This window comes from Megascapheus bottae, chromosome 6 (genome assembly GCF_031878675.1).
Source record: "Megascapheus bottae isolate mThoBot1 chromosome 6, mThoBot2.hap1, whole genome shotgun sequence".
Taxonomy (NCBI): Eukaryota; Metazoa; Chordata; class Mammalia; order Rodentia; family Geomyidae; genus Megascapheus; species Megascapheus bottae.
The window spans coordinates 76536756-76553218 of record NC_143514.1 but is presented as its reverse complement, the minus strand read 5'-3'; the positions used below and the strand labels follow the sequence as shown (position 1 = coordinate 76553218).

The 16463-nt window shown below is 42.2% G+C and overlaps 1 protein-coding gene across 1 annotated transcript; it reads left to right on the top strand.

Moving 5' to 3' along the window:
• The first annotated feature begins 2568 nt into the window (after positions 1-2568).
• On the top strand, positions 2569-14993 carry LOC150062485 (arylacetamide deacetylase-like 4). Its single transcript, XM_090334026.1, has 5 exons — positions 2569-2709; positions 6504-6530; positions 8533-8749; positions 9686-9749; positions 14006-14993. Exons 1-5 carry the CDS (start codon positions 2569-2571, stop codon positions 14775-14777), a joined length of 1221 nt encoding a protein of 406 aa, XP_090190152.1. The 3' UTR covers positions 14778-14993.
• The last annotated feature ends 1470 nt before the right edge of the window (positions 14994-16463 follow it).

The following is a 16463-nucleotide window of genomic DNA, read 5'->3' as shown; positions in this document are numbered from 1 at the left end:
GCCACTAGATAGAGCTTTCAGGGTGACCACGAAGAACACCGCGGAAGAGAGACAGACATGAATGGGATGGTGGGATCACAATCTAGTTCTTTTGTTCCCAAGAATCGGAGTTGTGTCTTAGTAAATCTTGATCACATTTGTCCCTGCCTACTATGACTTAGGGAGGTGTTTTAACAATCTGATTGACATCTGCGAAACCATTTTGTCAACAGTGATCACGACCTTGACTGTGATCTTAGTCCAACCCTGACTATCCCAACATCTTGGTCCAGTTGACTCCACTTCCCCAGTGGAGGAAAGGATTGCTCTGAATATTCTACATAATATTACATTTCTTTTTTGTATCTAGTTTTATTGGGTCTATGTGCATTTCTAAACTTTTTCTTTTGAAAAGAGATATGTGACACTATATTAAATTTGATATTTTTACTTAAATTTTCCTTACTCCAAGTCCTTAACTTTAGTTCATTTACTGATTGTGTAATACCCCATATAATGTCCAGATTGTGGAGAGTACTATTCACTCTCATACAGATTTTTCTATCCATTCCCTGATCCTGAAATCCTCCCAAGGTTCTTTCTGCTGTTTCTAACCTGTGCACAGGTACTTGGGCTCATTGTGAAAATTATCTTTTTTTTTCCAATACTGGGGCTTGAACTCAGGGCTTGGGCACTGTCCTTGGACACTTTTTGCTCAAAGCTACAGCTCTCCACTTAAGCCACAGTGCCATTCTGGCCTTTTCTGTATATGCGGTACTGAAGAATCAAACCCAAGGCTTCAGGCATTGGAGGCAAGCATTCTACCACTCGGCTTGCTCCTGGACTTTGCAAGATTATCTTTAAGAAGCTTATTATAAGGCAAATCATCCTAGAAGCAGGAGGATATAATAGAGCAAAGGTGATCACATTGTAATAGTCAAAAACTTAGGGGGAGGCTGGAAAAGGGACAGGGACAAGATATTATTTTACAATATACAGTGACCTACTTTCTCCAAATAAGACCCAATTCTTACTGCTTGTACATACTGCCATAGGGTTATTAATCCATCAGCAGAGTTATGCGCTGCCTGATCCTTCATGATCCAATCACCTCTCAATTATTGGAACAACCAACCGTGGAGCAAGCATTCAACCCATAGGGTCTTCCGAGTTACTGTACATTAAAACTACATTTCTTATCTGGTCACCTGGGGCTCATAAAATGAGGGTATGCTCCGGAACACCTGAGAATGAAGGCCCCCTTCATTCCTGTGCTTCTCTGTTAAGATGTAAATTAAGGAACTGGGCTTTAAAAAAATGAGGAATTAAGAATAAGTTATTTCTCTATTATGATACCACATAAATCAGAAAATGGAGAGATAGGGAGTTAGGCTATCTAATGGGTGACAACAATATATTAGACATTGATTAAAAAGGAATTACATCCTGGCCTGCTGACATTAATGGGTGCTCTTGTGTTTCCAGTAGAGGACTCCTAGAACAAGATAAATATGCCCTGTCTGTTACAAGAGACTGAATCAAGAATACCACATACACACCCATTCCACCCTTGAGCCAAACCACCAGCCACTGAGTTTATTACTAGATAATCTGAAATTCAACAAGGCCACGGGACCAGATGATTTCCATTGAAAATACAACTTGCTCTTCACAGTTTTCATGAAGGGGGCATTCATGCCTTGACAAGCACCAGCAGTGAAGCAACAGCTGTTCAAGAGGCAGAAAGATAGGAAGAAACATGCACAGAACTTTCTATGGCATTTCCACAGGAAGACAAAAGCAAGTCACCAGATTTACAACTGGGTGGCTGAAATGATTTCAGTGAACACTAGGGCAAAAGTGTCACCTCATGTGTGTAGGCTCTGGTCATTGAATAGTCATGGCAGACGGATGGTGCCTTAGCATTGAGAAGCCCTGAATGGTGGCGGTTTAGGGTGTGGAGTCTGCACTTCGAAGACTGTATATGAGAAGGGTTTTCACAGATAGGTTGTTTGTTGCCTCTCAAAGGTAGGAAGGGCTGTCCCTTTTGGATCAGCAAGGCCTCTCTATATAAAGACTAATTGTGAGCTTAGTTTTGACTTTAGCACATCAGGGCAGTGAGGAGGAAAAATAATACTGCTGTAACAATGGTCATTCATTCTCTTTTACCGTGGCACAGAGACAACCTTGGTAATCTCTGATTTTTCCACCTGAGAGGAAAGATACAGGACACTTCATAGGACTTATTCAATAGTTTCCCAATCTCCGAGCAGCCTGGCCACGGATTAGCAACAACTCACAGAATCCCTGTTACTACAATCTGCCCCTCTCCAGCCAGATTGGCTAAATTAGGGTGGTGTGACAATACACAGCCTTGACCTGGAACCAGGTTCCGGGGCTCCACACATGTTGGTCCAGAACTCCTCCACCCCAGGATCTGATGTAATCTCTCTTCTATGCGTTTCAAGGTGTCAGAAACCTTTATCTGTGGTGGTGACTTAGATTCTGGGTCTGATCACAAGAGGTTTTATGAAGACCTTCTCCAGGCAACAGGAGTTCCTCAGCTCATTGTAGAGGAAGAAGGAAGCCATGATTGATTTGTTGGTAATCCTTCTCACTGTTGGGTTCATCCTGGTTCTGGGTGTCAGCTCATGGATTGTCATAGAATCTTTGCTGATCATCGATGCTCCTCCTGCCGTCGTCCACACAGTGAAGTTTCGAATGTTTCACTCCGCCTGCCACCTGGTATTTATATGGGTAAATGCTTTTTTTTTTAAAATTACTGTACCATGCTGTAGTAATGAGAAGTGAAGCCTTTGGAAAACGTTTTGCAAAAAGCCATGTAAGGCCTGGCACTGTAGCTCACGCCTGTCATCCTAGCTACTCAGGAGGCTGAGATCTGAGGATTACAGTTCAAGTTCAAAGTCAGCCCGGGCACTAAAATGTCTATGAGACTTTTATCTCCAATTAATCACCAGGAAACAGGAAGTGGTGTTGTGGCCCAAGGGGTAGGGCGATAGCCTTGAGCTGAAGAGCACAGGGACAGTGCTTAGGCCCAGAGTTCAAGTCCCACAATCGACAAAGGAAAAAGAGAGAGAGACAGAGAGACAGAGAGAGAGAAGAGGCTTCAGTGAGGCTCTAAGAGTCTGTGGCTGTTGGTTTTGGAAGATTGGAACCAGCAGTTATAAGCCACAGTGATTTTTAAATCTCCAGGGCAAGGATTTGCTGCCAGGGAAATTCCTTCATAGAACTGGGGAGATAAAAATGTTTTCTGTACACACACACACACACACACACACACACACACACACACACACACACGCACACACGCACCAGTCCAGGAAGATGGGGAATTGCCTCAAATCTCTTACTTCAGATGACATCTCCCTTCCCACGCATCTCAGTCCCACCGGGTCAGCTTCCGTGAGGGGACAGAGCCGGATTAGGAGCCGCCACCACCATATTAGGTAATACTAAGTAGCAACCACCTCTTCTGAAGAATTTATAAAGTTCTTAATATAATTACTTGAACAAGTTTCAGTTCCAGTCTGTCATCCAACACCCAGCCAGACTCGACTGAAGAGAAACAACTGAGGATAGCTCAAAGAATAGGCCTTATGAAGCATCTGCCTAAAGGAGTTTATGACCCTGGAAGAGATGGATCAGAAAAAGTGATCTGACAGTGTGTGATCTGTAGGATGGACTTTGTTTATGGAGACCCAATTGGATGTCTGCCGTGCCAGGATGAAAGCAATGCCGCATCCACTGGCTCCATGCAGGAGAGGCATGTGAAGGATCTCATCAACCAGTCGTCAGTACAGTCCAGGGGATGCGGCATTGCTTTCATCCTATGAGATTAACAGTCAGTCTCTCGTCTGACTTCAAGTGAACCATCATTTTTGGTGGTTTTGATCTTTTGTCGCTGAGCCCAAAGAGCCAGGGATTAGGAATTAAGATCATGCACAAAAATTTCCTAAAAATTCCTGGATGGCTGCAACTGTTGAGGAAAGTATGTGAGATTTTAGAAACTTAGAGGGGGGGGAAAGTAGGATGATATTTTTATGTAAAGCCTTGACCCAGTTTTTAAAATTATAATTGTATTTAGATCTTCTTATTGTTCCCATACGTGGGAATTGTGTTAAGTGTTAAAGCATCTGTATATGTTTAAATTGTGTGTATTGAAGATTAGGAAAAAGATAGTGGCTATTTTTCTGAAATGCAATAACTTTCTTCTTCCCTCTACCCAGATTCTTTTCTGAAGTTACTGGTATTTGGGTCAAGGTTTTATTAAAAGGTACAAAAAAAAGTAGTTTTAAGCTTGTTTGCACAGTTCTTTTTTTCCATTGGAAATGGAATTCATTGCCTTAGGTCTTGAATCATAATGCATTATTAACGTTGGGGCTGGTGCTATACTTGAAAACCAGTTTATTTATAACCTGTGGTACGTGCTATATTCTATTTGCAGTTAAGAAATACAGAATTCAAAGTAATCTCCTCGCTTGTAAGCAAACTGAGATGCACTATCCCTTTTCTATTAAAAATGAATTAATGTGGCAAGAAACCAACTAGTAATGTGGGCTTAGTATTACCCGTTTTATGTTCTAATTGGGTGTTAATATGGTGATAATTGAAAGTCAAGGTAAATTTTAAATTTTAAGATTTTTGATTTCTTGAGCTTGAATTATGCCACCATGCTTATGTAAAAGTGAAAGGGGCACCATGGTGAAACTTAACAAGCAGTAGTATCTTAGTTGTAACAATTTTGATTCTCTTTCTTGTGACTTCTTTCCCTATAGTCTTGAAACATAGCAAAAGGATACCGTATCTCTCATTACTGAAGGGCTGAGGTTATTGAAGTCATACAAACATATCTCTGTTTCTTGGAAAGTTATCTGTTAAGTCCTAGGTAACAAAGGTAAATGTGTTTCATGTGTTGCACAGAAATGCTGATTTGTATAACCACATGACTTCATAGTTGTGATCTCAAAAAAGGATTTTCTCCTTTATTCTTTCCTGCAGATAGTGTAAGAGTACACTAAATCTCTAAGTTTCTGAAGTACTAGAAGTAGAGATGACCTAGTAAAGATGTAGTAGTGTGTTTATCCATTTTTGCATGTGTTTATTTCTTTATTTTTATTTTTTTGCCAGTCCTGGGCTTGAACTCGAAGCCTGAGCACTGTCCTTGGAGTTTCTCAAGGCTAGAGCTCTACCACTTGAGCCTCAGCACCACTTCTGGCTTTTTTCTATGTATGTGGTACCAAGGAATCAAACCAGGGTCTTCAAGCATGCTAGGCAAGCACTCTACCACTAGGCCAAACTCCCGGCCACATGTGTGTATTTTTCCTTATGTTCTCAGAAGGTGATTTGTTTGTTCAGCTCAGTGATGTTATAACTAAAAATCATTATCAAAAGTTTGAGAAGCTGCAATCTCCAGATAACAAGTCAAATATTTCTTCTTATTATTTTTTTTAAATTTTTTTTGCCAGTCCTGGGCTTGAGCTCAGGGCCTGAGCACTGTCCTTGGACTTTCTCAAGGCTAGAGCTCTATCACTTGAGCCACAGCACCACTTCTGGCTTTTTTCTATGTATGTGGTACCGAGGAATCAAACCCAGGTCTTTGTGCATACTAGGCAAGCACTCTACCACTAGGCTAAATTCCGTGGCCTCTTATTATTTTTATTGAGTTGAAATTGTGATTCTAACACTTTTCTACATACAAAACACAAGTGTCATGAAGGGTCTTCACGATTGCATTGTAGAAGAATTTAATATGTCATAATTAGTTAATTTGGCATTCACCTGTAATGTCCATATGTTAATATCCCCATGAGCCCTATGACGGAAAAATTTAAAGATGAGTTTGAAAAAAAATGAAAGAATTTCATTTATCAGATTCTGTTAAATTGTTATGTGCACCTTGCTTAAGTTTCTATTCATTAGTTTATATATATCTAATTATATAAAGCAAATCTGGAGGGAACACAAAAAACAAAAAAATGTTTTCTGTACCCTGATAGCATCTGTCTCGGGGCTTTGAAACTTTGACAAGACATAGAACAACCAGACTTAATGTATAATAATAATACTTTAATATTTTTAATGTGCCAATCCTGGGACTAGAATTCACTCAGCTTTCTTGACCATGTCTGGTGATCTACCACATAAATGGAACCTTTAGTTCACCATTTTGCTGTTCAATTGGAGGAGAAGAAAGACCCCCAGATTTTCCTACCTTCCAATCTACCAATCTCAGCCTCTTATGTAATTAATATTAGAGGAATAAGTCTCCAGTGCTCAGTGAATACCAATCATTTTCTTTGGCAGATAGTTATTTGTCTAAACCATGGGAAGGAGCTAAACATAAGAGAACAACTACCGTCCTACAAAACAATAATAAGGAGGTGGAGAAGACAAAGGAAGTAGAGTCTAGCTTGCTGGCAGAAGGTTATGTGAGGGTTGGTTTAAGGGGTGCTTGCAGAATATCGTATCATTTACGTATGTGTGTATATATATTATACATTATATGTATTATAATGTATATATATACATTAGTATAATTATATATATATTGATGCACACATATGGATAGGGAAAAGTGTGCATTTATAAGTTTTCCACTGGCGCCGTGGGATGCTAAATTCTATGAGGAAGATTAGAAGGCCTGGAGCAACTTCTAGGTCTTCAGTGTCCTCTAGTGAGATGGGAGGCCATACAGAAAATCCAAAGACCTCTAAAATGGGAACCAGATTCTATTCTACAATTCCCATCATGATCATGAATCTGTGTTAGGGATAACCAGCCAAATTTACCAATTAAGCCCCAGCCTCAGCTAGTTCAGCAGCTCTGAAAGCAGATTCACCATTACTATGAGAAGTTTATATCTACCAGAGTCCATTTCCAATAACTAAACATTACCATAGCATCCAAGTAACACCAGAATGCCTTCATCACAGTTACAGCATGCCATTATTCCTGACAAGAGTATGGCAGATGCTAAAATATATAGTTAAAAAAAAAGAAAGGTTAACTAGTCTTTGCAAGTTCATTCTGTGGAAATTTCCATGCACCCAGAAAATCTGGAGTGATGGTAATTTCTTCTGCTATGTGGAAGAAGGTACTGACCGGACAGGTGTAGTAAATCACCTCACCTCAAGGGTGAGGCAACAGTAGAGCCTTCACACAGGGCTTAGAAATGAGCCAGGTATGGTGAATCATGCCTGTAATCCTAGCTACTCAGGAAGCTGAGATCTGAGGGTCAAGGTTCAAGCACAAAAGGATCTGAGACTCTTTATCTCCAATTAACCTCGAGAAAATGGGAAATGGGTCTTGGCTCAAGGGTAGGGGTGGTAGCCTTGAACTGAAGATCTCAGGGACACCATCCAGGCCCAGGGGTGGGGTGGTAGCTTTGAACTGAAGAGCTCAGGCCTAAGTTGAGTTCAACCTCCATGACTCACCAAAAAAAATGCCAATGCTGGTCCAGGATCTTGGCCTAGTGGCAGAGTGCTTGCCTAGCAAGCATGAAGCCCTGGGTGCAATTCCTGAGTATCACATACATAGAAAAAGCCAGAAGTGGTGCTATAACTCACGTGACAGAGTGCCAGTCTTGAGGAAGGCTCAAAGACAGTGCTCAGGCACTGAGTTCGAACCCTAGGACTGGCAAAAAAAAAAAAAGAGAGAGAAAGAAAGAAATGCCAAGGCTGTGGAGGCAAGGCTAGTTTGGTGCAGGTCCTTGGCCAGGCTTCATCTTTACAGTGAACTCTGTGGAAGAAGGGGCCTCTAACAATGGTATGTGTCTTAGGACTAAAAGCTGTGACTTTTCTCACTTAAGTGTATAGGGAATGACTCAAGCAATAAAGGAAGGGTCCACTTTAACTCAGAAATGGGGAGCAGATTGGTAGAAATGATATAAGAATCAGCATTGACCAAAGGTAAGTAGACCAAGGGTATTTTTTTTAAATAAGTGAACTATTTTATTTCATTTTTTAGTAATTTTATTTACATATATTAATTATACAAATGAGTTTCACTGTGATATTTGCATACATCCATATAATGTGCTGTGATCCTACTTCAATGAGATGTTTTGTGTCCTTTTTTTTTTTTTTTTTTTTGCCAGTCATGGGCTTGAGCTCAGGGCCTGAGCACTGTCCTTGGACTTTCTCAAGGTTAGAGCTCTACCACTTGAGCCTCAGCACCATTTCTGGCTTTTTTTCTATGTATGTAGTACCAAGGAATCGAACCCGGGTCTTTGTGCATGCTAGGCAAGCACTCTACCACTAGGCCAAACTCCCGGCCCGACCAAGGGTATTTTGTATGGATATGCCAAGAAATTGTTTCTGATGAGAACGCATGGCTGCCTTTCCTTGGGTTTCACCTTTCTGAGTTGTGAGAACACCATGACCAGCTCCCATATCCATAAGCCTTAGGAGGAACTGAGGACCTCATCTGCACATGCAGCCGTGTGCACACCGACTGCCTGACCCTGGCTTCAAAATGTCTAACAGAGCTGAATATGGAAAAGATAGCTCAACGTTCTCTCCAACTCTCCTGCAGGGGTGTATACTTGAGAAGCTCAGAATTTGCTCCATGCCCGGCTTCTGTCAATTTCTACAGTGCCTACTGCCCTCAAGAAAGGACCCCGACGTGCTGGTGACCAACCTGCGATTCGGGACAATCAATGTGAGGTTGTTCCGTCCTAAGGCAGTGTCCTCCAGCCCTCGTCGAGGCATCGTGTACTACCATGGAGGGGGCGCAGTGATAGGCGGCCTGGGTAAATGATTCCCTGTGGCGTGTGGTCAGGGAGGAAGGGCCTCATCACCATCAGCCTCGTCTAGCTGGCCAGTGTCCTTCTGGGAGGCCCAGTTCCAGCAGTGGCTGGAGCTTGGTGGAGGACGAGCAGCTAGAGACGAGGCGCCCAGCCATGGGTGGGGATGCAGCTTCCTGGCAGTGTTCTCCACTGCGTGGTCCCTCACTCCTGGTAGGGGTCGGGGATTCCTGAAAGGCTCTTCTAGAGACGTCACTGTGAGTCCTCCCTTCCTTCCCATGACCACCTTTGTCATAAGCTCCCTGCCTTCTAGAACCTGGGACAAACCACTGTATTAATCAAGTGGCAGATCCAGCCACACCTGCTTCCTCACCACAGTGCATATATAAAATTGTTCATCTTCCTCCCTCCCAATCCAAACTCCTTAATGTTGGCTTTGTCCATTTCAGATGCCTAAGCCTTCTGGGGTCTCAGTTTGTCCAATTGTCAAATAATCATTGCAGAAGATGGACCTTATGGGCCGGGAGTTTGGCCTAGTGGTAGAGTGCTTGCCTAGCATAAATGAAGATCTGGGTTTGATTCCTCAGTACCACATACATAGGAGAAGGCAGAAATGGCGCTGTGGCTTGAGTGGTAGAGCTCTAGCCTTGAGAAAGCCCAAGGACAGTGCTCAGGCCCTTAGTTTAAGCCCCATAATTGGCAATAAATAAATAAAAAAGTAGATGAACCTTATGGTCCATTGAGCCTCGATGCATGGTAAACTCTAGATAAGTATCTGGCTTTGCTACCCAGAGCTTCACAGTGTCATTTCCAAAGGAACAGGAAGAGGACCCAGACAGTATGCCACCCACAACCCTACACCAGCGGCTGCTCACCCTGGGGCTGTGGTGGGGAGTGCTAGGTCCCCAGCATGCCCAACACTGGCTTGTTCTTGTCTTGCAGATGTTTACCAGGATATGTGCAATTTTCTGGTCAAGAAGACAGACTCAGTGCTGCTCCTAGTGGGGTAAGTGGAGTAAGAGAGTGAGTAGAAGACATAGCAGTCTGGAAGAATTATGGACAAGATAGAGAAGTCCTGATTACAGGTTCCCTATTATATATTCACTCCCAGGCAGAGGGAAAGCGCCACAAAATACAGGATGTGTGGTAAAAGACCACCAATCCTAGGTATGTAAGGAGTAGCTCTGGAAGAGTACACATACGATTCCAAACCTCCATTTTACACAATTTTCACTACTTTAGTAAACACAGGAGGAAATTATCTTATGGAGAAATAGGATTATAATTTTGCTCACTATTTCAGACAGGCTAGCTTGTCCTATTTCTATGTCCTTCTGGTAAAGTACGTCATCATTGAGGCAGGAGGACAGGGCAGAGCCAAAGTGCTCACACAATTGTAGTCAGGAAGGAGAGAGAGACAGGAAGGGGTCAGAAATAAGACATCATTCAAAGACAGTAGCCTGCTTTCTCCAGCTAGCACCAACTTGTCATTATGGCTAAATAATACCCTGAAAACATTAATTCATCAGTGGACTCATTCATTGGCCAGTTGAGATTCCTCATTGTCCTATTACCTTTCAATAACTATTTCCACCAACTTATGGAACAAGCATTCAACTCATAAGGCATTTTTTAGATACATCATATCCAAATCACAAAAGTACTCCAAGTCTTACTAGTGCCAAAATTGTTCACAAGTTCAAATCCAAGCTAATTTCTTAGACTCAAAGTAAATTATTTATCTGTGGGTCCTTGAAAACTAGGAAAAAATTAAATTCTTTCAAGATGAAATGGAACATTTCATTCCCATTCCAAAGGGGAAGAATGGAGTTATAGAGCAAGAAAGAGGCCAGAGCAAGACTAGAACATAGCATAGAAAACATTAAGACATGGGGTTTCTTTTCCAAAATTTGGAGCAAGTGCTTTTATGGTGTGATGTCCAAATATTCCAGTGGCGCTGTGTGATTAAAACTAAATTTCCTCTCTGTTGAGCTGGTTCTCATCACTGCCTGTACATTTTCTGAACATGCAACCCATTTTCCTAATATCACCCACCAATCTCAAGGACTGCCTTCAGGAATTTCATCTACTTTGCCCAGCCTCTTGGGCTTTCCTTTGAAATCTCAGTGGAAGTATACAAAACTATTCAAAGTAGTCTTGGGTGATGCCAATGACTGTCTACCAGCATCTCATGGAGTAGTTGCGCCTCTGTGGCCCACTGTAGCATTAGCCACCCAGACCATGGTAAATGAATCCTGAAGAAATACTTTCATATTGTTTCCATCTCCTAGCATTCATTTCATTTAGTCTCATCCTATATGACCTTATATACATAGGTTTTGAGCTATTGTAATCCTCTGCTAGGAGAGTCTTAGATGTGTACTAATTATTACAAATGAGGGCAACCATTGATCCTGTATTCCTTTGGGTCAGGCTTACTTCACTTAATATGATTTTTTCCAAGTCTTTCCATTTCCTTGCAAATAGGGTGATGTCATTCTGTCTGATGGCAGCATAGAATTCCATTGGAGCACAGTGTTTTTATGTCTGCATTCCTGTCAGCATTCCAGTCTTTACAGCTTCTCCCAGAATCACCTATTCTACTCTATTTACAGCATGTTCGGGCCTTGCCACTTTTTTTTTTTTGCCTTGCCACCTCTTATACCAAAGTTTTTCGTATTCCTCTCACAGACCATTGCAGGGCTTGGGGACTGCATTCTTGTGTGGTCATCCCAATTCTCTGGCCATCAATTCAGAATTTTCCTCAGTCTGAGAACTTAGCAAAGTTTTATTTTTGTTGCATGGTTCCACTCCATATTGCTCTGTTAATATTGAACAGTCATAAGGCCATAAATCAGAGCATAATTCCTAACTGGGTGATATCAGAAAGCAGGTAGAGTCAGTGAGAGACAAGGTATACTTGTAAACCACCTTCAGTAATCCACTTCCAGCTAGATCTCACCACAAGCCAGTGCCCAATGATGTCAGCAGATTGTGAATCAAGATGAGCTTCATCCACTGTTGAAGTCAGAGCCATCACAGTCTTACTACCAGACTATGATCTTGGTTGGGTGCCATTCCAAGCTCACAAAAGCTCTACCAAAAACTTGAAAAAAAACACACATGACCTGGAAGCTGAAATCTGAGGATCTTGGTTCCAAGCTACCCCAGCTAGGAAAGTCTATTAGACTCTTGTTCTCCAATTACCTGTGAAAAATATCAGAAGTTTAGCTGTGACACAAGCAGTAGAATGCTGAACTTGATCAAAAGAAGTTCAAGGATGGCCCATAGTTCAAGCCCCAGTACAGGCAAAAAAAAAATGCCCTATGTACACATGAGTATTGAGGGAAGCACAGGTTCCTTGATAAGAAAGTGAAATGAAAGTAAGTAGGAAGCCAGCATGGTGGCTCACGCCTATAATCCTAGCTACTCAGGAGGCTGAGATCTGAGAATCAAGGTTCAAAGCCAGCCTGGGCACTAAAGTCGGCGAGATTTCAATTAACCACCAGAAAAGTGAAAGTGGGGCTGTGGCTCAAGGGGTAGAGGGGTATCCTTGAATTAAAGAGCTCAGGGACAATGCCCAGGCCCAGAGTTCAAGCCCCATGACCAACAAAAAAAAAAGAAAAAAAGAAAAGAAAAGTTATTTGGTCATATCCCTGAGAATTAAAATTTAACAAAAAGCAAGCCAATATTTAAAGTCAGCTAGGACCCCTAAAAATGTCAAAAGGAAATAAGAAAATAAATAAAATGAATGTGAAATTCAGGGTAGCATGCGTCTTGGGGGAGAAATGGATGAAGATGTTGGGGAAACAGTATTGTCTAAAGGTCATAGCCAAAGTCCTGTTCACTGGTGGATGATGGTTCTGCGGCTTGGAGGTCATTTCCTTCTTCCAATACCTACTTATATACCTACCTATGTACCTGCCGACCTACTTACTCACTTACCCACCAATTGCCAGAATGTAGATACCAATTTGAAGAATAACTTTAAAAAAAAGATCTGTTCTTGGAGAAACTAAGGAATCATTTGGGTGAAGAAACAGGCAATAGGCACTGGTCAATATGGTTCTGTATATAAGTCCGAAAGATCACCAATAGTGTGATACAGGTTAGAGAAGGAAATGAGTGATATTTTCATTGATGGACACATTTCATTTGGATTTCCTTTCACTGGCTACTCATACAAGTAGCCAGTGTTGCTATAAGACTCCTGAAAGTCATTAAGCATCACTATATAATTTTGAAAACACTAAGGAGAACAAAATCTTTCTAGTGAGCCCAATGGGCTAACATGGTGCCGTGATTCAAAAAGCCTGATAGAAAATGAAGATTCCTTGAACAGAGACCACAGAAAGGCGTACTTGAACAACTACTTTGATGTCTTCTGAGGAGATTCACAGTGTGTGATTATAGCTGATCCTTGCAGAGATTTGGTCAAGGGCCAGAGCAAATCGATGAACAGCTATAGAATTACACCTGGAGAAAAAGAGCTTCAGACTTGCCAGAGACTTTCCATACGATGTGTCTGAGAAGATGGCTGAGATGTTTCAACTTTTCCCTTTTTATATTACCTCGTCTCCTCTCCTCTTTCCTTGTCTTTTCATTTTGACTTCAATCTTTGCTGCCCCATCTTTGTTGAGAAACAGGAAGACCAGCAGCAGCTTCACTTGCCTTGTTCCTCATCATTGATTGATTGATTGATTGATTGTGTTGGCTGTGGGACTTAAACTCTGGGCCAGGGTGCTATCCCAGAGTTCTTCAGCTCAAGACTACTGCTCTGCCACTTGTGCCACACTGTGACTTCCAAGTTTTTGGCAATTGAAAATTTCAGGTTAATTGGAGATAAAAGCTGGGCTCAGTGGCCCAGAATCTCACAAGGCTTTTCTGCCCTTGCTGGCCTTGAACTACGAGCACCTCAACCTCCTGAGTAGGTAGGATTACAGGCATGAGCCACTTGCACCTGGCTTATCATTGTTTATTTTGTTTCCACAGCCCACAGATTTGAAGCTTCAGAATCCTGTGTGCTAGGTTTGTTCCTCTGTGGAAGTAGATATGGGTTTGGATGGAGAATTATAGCCACTCAAAACAGGTTTTTCATATATACATGTAGAAATAAAATAGGATTCAGCATCTTTTGTTGTTAGACCCATTCTGAGGTTGTAATGGTAACTGGTCTCCAAGGTGGGGAAGAATGGACTCTGCAAATGGCCTCTTCTAACACTCATGCTCACTAAGGCACTGGGTTTCCTTTCTTCTTCACAGGTACCGCAAGCTCCCTGGCTACCATTATCCTGTCCTCTTTCAGGATTGCATAACTGCCACCATCCACTTCCTGAAAACAGTAAAACTCTATGGAGTGGATCCCGCCCGGGTGGTGGTCTCCGGAGACAGCATGGGAGCTACCGCGGTGGCTGTCGTCACCCAGGCCCTGGTGGGCAAAACAGATATTCCAAAGCTCCGGGCTCAGATCTTGATTTACCCAATGGTCCAAGGCATCAATTTTCAGTTACCTTCATTTCAACAGAATAGAAATGTCCCATTTCTCTTCACAGACATACTTACGTGTTTTCAGCAATACTTGAGAATTGACTCCTCCTGGAAAGACGCTATGATGAAAGGTGCTTGTATTCCTGCCCATATGTGGGAGAAGTATAAGAAGTGGTTGAGCTCTGACAATCTCCCTAAAAGATTCAGAAACAAAGATTACCAGCCTGAAATTTTTGCACCTTTTAATGAGGCTGCCCATCTGGAAACCAGACACATTTTCGATGTAGCCAATGCCCCCCTCATTGCAGATGACCAGATTATGGCTCAGCTTCCTGAGGCCTTGATGGTGACCTGTGAGTGGGACGTCCTCCGAGATGATGGCCTGCTGTATAAGAAGCGCTTGGAAGACCAGGGGGTCCCTGTGACGTGGTATCATGCAGAAGATGGTTTCCATGGATGTTTAGCGCTATTTGATAAAGTGCTTGTATGTTTTCCTTCTTCCAGAAAAGTGATGACTGCTATACTCAAATTCTTAGGGGAAATATGATGGGCTTGTGGTATTTCCCTGTGGAAATAAAGCTGCCTAGCATACACAGGGCCCTGGGTTCAATTTGCAGCACTGAAATCGGAAAAGAGAACAAAGAAAAGCAAAATCAAGAAAAACGTATATAAACATAAAGAATAAATGGTACTACCCAACAGGCTCTGAATAAGATGAGCTTGGGCAATTTTCCACCAGCCAAGGTGATAAAGGAGTTCTGTAACATGAAGGAAAGATTCACTGAATGAATGCATGATCCAGGTCATGAGGATAAGAGAATAAAGGTTACCTTTCTTCTTGAACAGCAAAGTCTAATCTGTGTCCAGTACCCACAATGTCCAGGGTCTCAGTGGCACCATTCTCTGCCATTCTCATTTAGAGAATGACTATCAAAGGAAGACAAAACAGCTTTGGGTTTTTAGCCTCTAGGCTATTTGCCATGCTGTCATTGGGTGAATCCATACTCTTTTTTTTTTTTTCCTTTTGTCAGTCATGGGGATTGAACTCTAGGCCTGGGTGTTATCACTGAGCTCTTCAGCTCAAGGCTACTGCTCTACCCCCTGAGCCACAGCTCACTTCTGGTTTTCTGGTGGTTAACTGGAGATAAGAGTCTCATGGACTTAGCTGAGCACAGTGGCTCATGCCTGTAATCCTAACTACTCAGGAGGCTGGGATCTGAGGACCAGGTTCAAAGTCAGTCTGGGCATTAAGTATTACATCAGAATACTACTTTTCTGGAAGATGAAGGATCATGCTTATCCTATTGCTGGACCTGTTAAGTTCAAGTAGGAAGGACTAACATGTACATAGCTCTGAGACACAGGTGACAGGAGACACTTGAGAGCAAGAAAGATGACAGATGGCAAAACCAAGAATGAAGCCAGCCAGGATATGGGGTGGTCATTTCCCTCTTCCTTAGCTCAGTTCAGATCCTTGAACCTTCCTGTCCCTCAGTTTCCCAACTATACAGCTAAATGTGAGCCTCAAGGTCAACTTGAACATGAACATTTATTTATCAGAGTGAGGACAGATGTCTGGGTTTGCCCCATCAGAGAAAGCCAGGGTAGTTTGGAAGAGACATGAATAGAAGCAAAGAGAAAACATCACTGTCCCTTGGAAGCTGCAGTCTTGGGGCTCTGATGGGGGAGTACTAGACATGTTCTTTGTCATACAGCATTTTACCACAGCATGTACAATTTACTGACCTGGGAGGTAGATTTGGTACTATGTCAGTGGGGTGAGTGGCCCAAGCTAAGTGCTTGCTTTTCTTTTCTTTCCTTTTTTTTTTTTGGCCATTCCTGGGCTTGAGCTCAGGGTCTGAGCACTGTCCTTGGACTTTCTCAAGGCTTGAGCTCTACCACTTGAGCCTCAGCACCACTTCTGGCTTTTTTCTATGTATGTGGTACTGAGGAATCGAACCCAGGTCTTTATGCATGCTAGGCAAGCACTCTACCACTAGGCCAAACTCCCAGCCCTAAGTGCTTGCTTTTCTAAGGGTTGGGACATTCTAAAGAGACGATAAACCAAGAGATGAGTCTGATTTCAGAGACAACCTCACATGCAGCCATGGATATAGAATCAATATTTTATTTTCACTTTCAGAAAAATGACTATCACTGGGGAGATCGAGAACAAGCCATGCTACACCAAATTCTAGTTTACATAGTATCACAATTCTATTGATTACTATCC